We start from the raw sequence: 9,664 nt of genomic DNA on the forward strand, positions 1-9,664 counted from the left end.
TGGCCAATTCTCCCTTTTCACTTAACAAACGTGTTCAAATTCTGGATGGTCCAATAATATTCACGTGTATCGCCTTGATCCTCATTTGATTGTATATCGGATGATACTCTTAAATTAATCGAGCTCGAAGATAACTTTATGGTTTAGATAAATTTATAGGAAGCGGTTACTCTTCATTGTTAGAATAATAAATACCTTGATTTCACTTTATATTTTAACATTTTACTTTTTAGTATACTATATAATTCTTTTTTTATGTATCGCTAAATTGTTGCAATGTACTCATAACAGGTGTTAATTCCTAGTATTTAGAACAAAGTAAAAATCTATGATTTATTAAAATTTTTTCTCACGAGCAAGTGAAATTTTAATCACAAATGAACAAACTTCTATTTTCGAACGAGGACATCCTTTTTGTACAGTGGCGAGCGTATAAATGGGGAAGTGCTTACTCGTAAATTCAACCAATTATATTACACCAAATTTTATTTCCATTTTTTTCTTTTTTTATAATATAGGATTCAAAAATACAGCATGTACTTTGAATAGAAAAGAACTTTCAAATCTTTATTTCTAGTAATAATTATTAGACTGCGGATATTTATACATTTAAGGGAAATATTCAAAGTTTAATAGTCATTATAATGTTTCATCATTTCCTTATGATATAAGTCTCCACAAACATTTGTAACTCGAATAACAGCGAACTAAATTAAAAAAGTTTAATTTAATACAAAAATTGTCCCTACTTACGATATATTTGAAACATTAGTTCTTCAAAGAATGTTGTTTACGATCTTCGGTAAAGGTTTCCGCTTAAATAAAAAATTCATAACACGACACTCGAGAAGAATCAGCTACTAAATTTTAAAAGAATTATCCTCTACATTGTGATATGGCTAATTCGTGGTCCGGATTCTAGCAGCGAATTAGATTTATACCATGTTCGCGTCCCTCTTGTGTCCAGAAAAACAGATTACACGTATAATGGAATCAAATATGGGGTATTGCTACCGCAAAGTGAATATAATTCCACCGACACAGAATGGAGAAGATTACATCTTTAATCGGGACAAAATACCATGTGTTCGTGGTCAGAATTCCTTATTAGTCACGTGGTAACTTCATCAACGAGGGGACAAGAACTTTTATCAACAGACAGAAGTCTGAAAACTTTCGAATGATTTTATATAAACGAACAAATCTGAAAATATAGAATAAAATCTTTTCGTGTGATGTACGATTTTGAGAAAATCGAGTTTCAAAATTTATCGAATAGATACATATTATGGAACTTGGTTAATTCCGAAGTGGGCAGATATGAATAATTAACATGTATGTGAAAGTAAAGTGAAAATGTAGAATAAAATTACATTTTGGAAATTTACGAAATATACGTGCACCAGTTCTTCACTAAACATGTTTAAATTCTTTTTTTTTCCTTTAACAGGGCTTTAAATGGAAAAGTTTCATTTTTTACTTTTTACGTACTTTCGCATACAGTATCGAACAAATTTTCAATGTCGACTTTCTCGAAAACAAAGCGTCATATGGAACATTTGATTCTGTATTTTCGACTTAGCTTTTCACGTAAAATCCCCTTGTCAATTGTGCCATGGTTTTGCCCAGAACCCTCTGTATAGGGTAACTTCAAACGTGAAACACGCGACAACCGATGAACCATGAAATTTTATCCACTTACAGAAAAGTAGAGTTTCTACCCTGAGAAAGTTCCTTTGGCCGAAGAATCAATCAATTTGGAAAGTTTTTATTCGATAAAAATCCATCGACGGCTACATCGTATTGCTGTTAGTTAGCAAACAGTCGTAAACGGGCAATAATCGAGGAAAAGACTATGAAATTCGTTTTACTTTGAGTCCTTTACTTTCTCGATAAAATTTCGCAGAGAAAATAACGTCAAGACGAAGTAATTTTCTGAGAGAAGTCTTTTACGTAGAAAACATGGCGGCCTCGCAAAATTTCCCCTGTACAAGGAACGAAAGGACGAAATTATATTTTTCGATGTTACGGAAAAAGAAAAATTACGAATACTTTCCTCGAAAATACACGAATTGTGAATTACGTTAGCGCATTAACGATGGAGCAGACCAATTCAAATGAAATTAATCGAAACAGATACATAACAATGTATAATGTAAATATAAAATACAAGTAGTTTAAATATTGATACGCATCTGAATATTTTTAAATAAATAGTGTAGAAATATATTAGTCAAATCTTCTGTAATTTCCTGTAATCAAAGTTTTATTTACTCACATACAAGCTGCAAATATCTATGCAATTTATGCAATTTTATAAAAGCTGTAGAAACGTAAAACATAATACTCATTATAATTGTTAATTTTTAATATACTTAATCATTTAATATTTACACGCGTGTGGTAAAAATGCTTCAGCGTTAAAGTATTAAAAAATATAATCCTTTGTAGCATTAATAAGACAAACGTTGCATACATGCAGTGCGCTGTGCATTTACAGACAATTTCTTCCAATGATGATGACTGAGAAGTTTTTGTTCAATTAACTCATATCTGGTTGAATTGCTAGTTTCGTAATTAAACATAGCGTGAATAGTTTCACAGGTACGTTTGACGGTGTTTTTAGGGCGCCGGATGTACGGCCTTGCTGGTGGCGGTTGTTTCCCGAAAGCTGGAGCTCACCAGGGCGGAGAAGCACGTTCATAACTTTATGATGGATACGCAATTAACGAAAAGGGTAAGACGCACCTGTTCGTACATCTCGCGGAGATTGTTCTTGTCTGTAACTATATATATATATATGTCTGGATAATTTTTGTGACATTAAACAACATGTTTCATGCACATTTTCGAAATCCACAGTATTTGTATCGTTTGTGAGGAATGCTTAATGAAATTCGTTTTATTTGAATTTTACTAAACGATACGAGTGAAGAGATCGCTTTGCAAAATAATCGACTATTTTAATACTTTGTATCTATTTTAGTTTCAATATTTTATGTTTCTTTGTTAACGAATTGTAATGTAAAATAATCTATAAAAGTTTTAATAAAAGAATGGCAAATATAGATGGAGGCTTCGCGTAAAAAACTTTGAGATTCATTTAACCTTTGGTTTACGACGACATTTTCATTTCCTGCAAATTCGATTCGTTGAAAATTCCCCCGATTATGTTCATATTTAACGCTTGTACATCGAACTCTACTTTACGAACTCGTTTTTAGTGTTTTCAAATGTCGTTGTTTATTAATCCGTGTATATTTCATAACGATATCCTCCACATAAATACGTATCTTATGATCACCTATTTATCTCGTTCTTAGAGAAAACGATACTTTTAACGAAAACTACTCTTTTCCGCCAATTTCTTCAATCGTAAATATTTCTCAAAAATACACGTCAGGTAGATACCCATCTTTAAACATTCAATTTCTACTTTACGATCCAAAAACCACTAAACTCGAGCAAGCTCGCATATCAGAGTTTCGATATCTCCATGATATGTATACCGATGTTGACGTACGAGAATCTTTCGCAACAAGAGAAGCGTCGCTCGTGTTTCCAGGCCGGATGCGAACCAACCAGACCATCTAATGTGTCATTGTCATTTCTACCCGTTCTTGATGGTTCGAGTGTCGTTATCGATCGTCCAGCCTGGAACAAGAGAATCGCATCTTAAAAGGCAAGAACTGCATCGACCTTCTGTCATCCACCGAAGGGGAAGACATGAAAAATGAGGGGAAGAAAAATGGCAAGCTAGGAACCAGACCTCTCTCGATAGTAACCTGAAAAATCGATTCATTTCTCTGCGAAGATCGAGGACGTTTCGTTCCATCTTCGCAATTTCAATCGATGAACCTTCGATATTTTCGAGTCTCAAGGGAACTTCAAGGCCCTTGATAAGCCAATTAACGAATCAGAGTATATTTCAAGCTACTTATGAAGTATTCAGTCTCGTCGCAGCCGACAAGCGGCATATGAACGGCAGCCATCTCGTTTCTGCCTCTCGATCGAAGACTTTAGTCACAACCAATGAATTAATTAATAGTTGGTGATATATATAAACCACGGAAATATCAAGGAGCAACAGCGATAGCGGTTACGTCATAAGTCAGGGAAAGTTCGTGACGTATCTTCTGAAGGCAAATCGAATGTTTAAAGTATTCTGTAAGTGTTATAGCGCGGTTATAAAATTAGCGGCGGCTTAAGTTTACGGCTTTCAAATGTCGAAACATGTAAATGAAGACATTTTTGAAGAAGTAAGGATCTTGTGTTCCTTTCAAGGCTGCCCGATGTTAATTCATTGGCAGGAACGTTTCTTCCTATGTCTTTCGAAAGTATACACCTTAATCTACATACATCGGTGATAGAGATGAGAACTTGTTTCTATTGTTTTCGACATAATTTCGTCCTAGATCTACCATCCATCGAGATAAACATCATCTCGATCGCTTCTCAGCAATTATCGAATGTATTTGAAATTACAGCGTTCCAACTTGGTTCATCAATACCCTCACATATTTAACTTTTATCCAATTAACCACGAACGAGGAAAGCTGCTAGGAAGAAGTATTATATCATACTTTGTAAAATAGTTCTGTTTGTAATTTTTACAAATGAAATTTTTACGCGTGAAATGTGATTGATGTTACGTAGTTTGTTTGTTGAGGAATTGTAGTTTGATTTGGGTTCTGTGGATGGTAATGATTCGTTTAGAGTCAGAACGAGATATAAATGCAGAATGTATAAATGATTAAAAGAAAAGAAAAAGAAGACAGAGGTTATCTTAAATCGATAAAGTCGATTATTGTAGCATGTTTAGTTTCTACTACAAACATTTGGTATATTGGCGTGCAAAGGAAGTTATAACGTGCCCAAGAGTGTTGTCTCGAAATCTATTTACCTTTCATCCTTAATTTCACTAAAATCAAACATTAAAACTTATTTATTTAACTTCCTTATTTACTTAAAAACCAAGAGGAGTATATTTTCTTTAAATGATTCCTCCCCATTTGTTCGAAAATTTATCGATACTGCAAATACGCTAAAATCAATTTCGCTAAAATCAAACATCACGACGACAAAATAACGCAATAAGTTCATTTATGTAAAAATCAAGAAAAGAATATTTGTTTGAAAAACGATTCCAATCGTATTTCGCTTGTTTCGTTTATTTTATTTATCTCGTATTTTATTCGACCAATATTTCGACTGTAATTCCATCAGAATCGAACATCAGGGGAATAAAAATAAACAGGCAAGGGATCCGTTAGTTAAACGCGGAATAACGAGATCCGTTCTCTTTCAGTTGAAAAACGCCGCGGCGAACGTGTTGCGCGAGACGTGGCTAATTTACAAGCACACTCGGTTGGTGAAGCGTGTCAATCCGGGACGTGTTCGAACACATCAGCGGAAATTCCTGCTGGCTATATACGCGTAAGTCGATGTACAAACACGTGACTAATTTGGCTTTGATTGGCATTGTACAATTCTGCTAGAACGAGAAGCGATTAACATTTCTCATCCACAATATCGAACGTTTCAGACTCAGGAAAGTGAAAATGGATCAGCGAAAATTAATGGACAATGCCAACACCATCACGGATATGGCCAAGGTACCAGCACGCAAGTAACATGCAATCCAATTAAATTTTCTTGGTCATCGCTATGACGATGAATCGTATCGCGTTGATCGATCAGAGCTTCTGTGTCTGCGAACAAGCTCTTCGTTTGGCGACCTATACTCTCCAACGTGATGAAAAAAATATTGTCTCCCGGTAACTCGTAACAACGCTGTCCGTTCGAGTCTGTTGTTCGTTAATCTCCATTCATGAAAGTTTTCAATTGTTCGACACACCGCGACTCTCATTGTACCACTGCTGATCCACTATGGTCGATGGCCATGATTGTGATTGCTCGAGGTCGTTGAACTGAAGAGCCAATATCTTATTTCTGAATCAAAGTTTGCGTACAATTATATTTCTAAACTATTTCACGTCTAAGACATGTTTCATGGTTTCAAGATGCTTTCAAAGCAGCAGTACGTTGGATAGAAAAGCAGAATTGTCCGAGGATATTAAACATTCGCTACTTATATTGTTGGGTTTATACTAATTACGATTTAAGGCCAGTAACTTAAGTTTATCGATTCTTTAAATGAAAAGGGGTGTTGTACTGGCGTGAAATTTCACCCATAATAACACGATAACATAATCTTTCTTGACGATAGTTTTTAAGGATTAAATTTTAACAAATGAATCGTTCTCGTATGAGCTGTTCAGAAGCCAGATTGATTATCTCCATAAATGGAAAAATAAAGAAAAGTGACACGAAATTGACAAACTTGCAATAGATGGAATTGATCGATTTGGCTTCCGAGAAGTTCATATATGATAAATCCAAACTAACTGCATTTAACAATTTTCGAAATAGACGCAGAACACAGTGTACGAGATAGTGTCACACATGAGCACGCGTCAGGACGGACTTGAAGAACGTCTAGTGAACGTGACGGATCAGTTGGTCGCCCTAGAAGAGAAACTGAGCAGTCTGCAGTCCCAGCTGGATCTGCTGCCAGAGGAATTGACCAGATGCTTGGCTCAGCATGCCGAGCGTATAGAGCAGAGGCGAAACTTCCTTCACCCGGATACCGCAGTCGCGATGGCGTCGACTGGAGGCGGTGGTAGCGGTATCCCAACCGGAAATAGCTTATCAATGGGCGTCTCCGTGTCCGCTCATCATCCTCTGGCCAATCTGTCAAACTCGCTGCCACACTCCAGGAGCGTCCCAAGCGCGCCCAGCACCACGTCCCTTCACCCTTGGCCGGCCAACTCGATCCTACCGCCAGTTTCGAGTCGTACGCCTCACCTGGTGCCTGAAACCGGAAGGCATCATAGTCTGGCACATTCCACGGTGGCCACGACCACGACCTCGCAGTCGGCCACCAGGTTCGCCTCGCAATCTGGAATGGGAGGACTGGGCAACAGTCAGGGGTCCGACACATCCCCACACAGCTGAGTCTCGTCTTTGCAGCCGCAGCACTCGTATTAAAATAGGACATGAACGTATGATTCCATGTCCTGAACGACGCTCGCGTATCATTGAGTCCTTTCCCTGCGGACCGATTCTCTAGTCTCGTTGTCTGTAAATCTACGTCTGTTCTGTCTGTTTGCTAAACTCTTTCGAGGATGGGAAGCTTCTCCAAGTCCATCTTCGAGTGTACTGTGAATTCGTTGACCAGTGTCCGCGAGCCTCACGAATAGTGGTGTAGGGTCGTGTTTGATTGATGAAAGTTTAACATCGGCTTGGCCGTGAGGCGATATCGATCGTGTCGATATTATATGTATAAATGTTATCTAGAATGTAATGTATTTAATTTATTAATTGGTAGGCAATTACCAAATCGGTTTGCGTATAGCGAACGTTATGTTTAAGATATTCCTTTCTTCAAATTAAGTTTCGTGATTTTTACGGCATCCTTGAGAATTCAGAAGTATATCGATGCGAAGAAATCCTGTGGGCAACCTAAATAAGTGCTCCACTCCTTTGCAAACTACCTGAAGGAATTGATTTTAGATATACTTGGACGTCTCAGTATCTGCATCCGTCGTAGTGAATTCAAACATCCATTTCTTTTAATTTCGAGTCGAATCGATACACAAAGACAGTATCGAATTCGATATTTCTAACGAGCCAAATAACGAAACTTCGCGACCATCGCTGAATAAACCGACTCGCCTACTTTTATAGCCGCAGATAAAACGAAAGTCTTGCAGTAGCATCAACGACGGGTCCAATCCTCTTCCCGATTGACTGTGTTTTCTTACGTCAAATGATACCAAAAAAAAAAGAGATACTAGAGAAGGAAACCGTGCACGTAGGCGAACATACAACACACAACATATGTGTACAACAAGAGGGAAAATCGATCGAAAGTTTCGTGGTGGAGATCCAAAGAGGCGTGCGTGGACGAAAGGGAGGGACTCACGGACGCGAGCGTCCACTTCCAATTGCTGCGAGCTGCTCCCCTGCCCAACTTGCGTGCCTGAAAACTTTTTTCTTAATGTTTAAATATATATTCGACACACACGAACTCCATCTTATCTCTGTATACCTCGTGAATAAAAAAAGAAGAAGGGAAAAAGGAGAAAGAGAAAGAAGAAGAAAAAGGAACGTGGACAGGCACAAGGTGTGTTTAACGTTTTACGTGTAATGTGCGTGGAGAACGTCTCCCCTCGATGAGGACAAGGGTGGCTCTTAAGCTGGACGAGCGCACAGCGAACGTCACATGTTAGAAAGAAAAGTTTCAAACTCGTTTACTAGGGAAATATATATCGTTTTAAGGAAGGGAATATATACGACATTGTGTTCGTTTCGTGAATTTTTGTTTCACTTGAGATCGCGTGCAAGAAGGTGAAAAGATAGCGTACAGTATTTTACGAATATTTTAAACGATATACAAATAAATAGGTTTCCAATTAACAGTTTCTTAGTCGTTTCGATTCGAAATAACGAAACGCCTGACACATATACTACTTGTCTGACTATCTTCTCCTCTTTGCGAGCTGATCCTTACGTTTTCTGTCAGTGGACGAAGAAAATGGAAAACGTAGAATTCTTCTTCGAGCTGTGATTAACGTTACGTCGAAAGCTTATTAAGTACAATCACGTGGTGACGTATCTTGCGTGAATCATAGCTTATATACATAAATACCAAACTTCGAAATTGTATTATATCTTCCGAGAGAAACAACTTGGAAGAAATATCTAAAAAATTTATAATGAACCGATTTATTTAAAGAAGAAAAGAACAAACTAAAATTTTGTTACGGTTGGCCATTTACCCCCTCCAATATTTTTACCTCTTCCCAATTTTATGTTATCGATAATGAGTAAATTATACCATCTCGTGATTGTACCTCCGTAATATACCTTCCAAAAGACAACCGAACACGAACAGAGGAAAAGAAAATCGGGTCAATCGAGTGAGCGGTGGTTAATCGAGGACAAAGTATATTATCAACGCACTTCCATGTCGAATCACGCTGGACGAGCTTGAAGGGCCACCGAAGAAGCCACGAAGCAAATGTCCGAAGCTGATGGAAGGAGAACGCAAAGTGATCTTATCCGCTTTAACGTCCGTAGGTTACATAGGATATTATATTGTTAGTGTATACAAAGTGTATGTACATGGCGCATGGGTACAAAGGCTACGTTTCCACCGAAGGGGGAAATTTTTTTTATAAACGGTCTACGCACGCCGGTCTACGCGTGTGTGCACGATGGTCCACCGTAAATATTGATTTTATCGAAAATTGTTACCGACGAAAATGCTGCAGTTCAAAGGGGATGCACCGTGTAATTTGTTTAATCGTCTCAAAGGGATTATTACACCGATTCACAAGGGCAAACAGTATATTTTCGGAAGAACGAGTTTATTTCTCGCGATAGAACATTGTAATAAATTTATTGGCGTGTTAAAAAAAGAAAATGTAACCTGAGATTTACCTTTGACCTATCTTCCTACACCTTGACAATTTCTTTCGTGTATCCGAATCTTTTGGACATTTGGACGTTCGTGTGAAAGATACTGCTTTCAGATGTGTTCAGAAATTCGAAGTAGCGAGATACTTCGAAGTATCCAAAAAGTGTTCCGTTAATTCTT

The 9,664-nt window shown here is 37.5% G+C and overlaps 1 protein-coding gene across 1 annotated transcript in view; it reads left to right on the forward strand.

The window, feature by feature from the left end:
• The window catches only part of LOC100745626 (small conductance calcium-activated potassium channel protein-like), a gene marked incomplete at its 5' end in the record, with an annotated part of 64,896 nt that extends 55,786 nt beyond the window's left edge, over positions 1-9,110 (forward strand). Inside the window, 4 exons of the mRNA XM_033321801.1 lie at positions 2,627-2,737; positions 5,309-5,436; positions 5,546-5,615; positions 6,433-9,110. Of these exons, the coding sequence (XP_033177692.1) occupies positions 2,627-2,737; positions 5,309-5,436; positions 5,546-5,615; positions 6,433-7,017 (894 nt within the window). The remainder of the gene's footprint in view (positions 1-2,626; positions 2,738-5,308; positions 5,437-5,545; positions 5,616-6,432) is intronic.
• Between the last annotated feature and the right edge of the window lie 554 nt (positions 9,111-9,664).

Source organism: Bombus impatiens, unplaced genomic scaffold (assembly GCF_000188095.3).
Source record: "Bombus impatiens unplaced genomic scaffold, BIMP_2.2 scf_0498, whole genome shotgun sequence".
Lineage (NCBI taxonomy): Eukaryota > Metazoa > Arthropoda > Insecta > Hymenoptera > Apidae > Bombus > Bombus impatiens.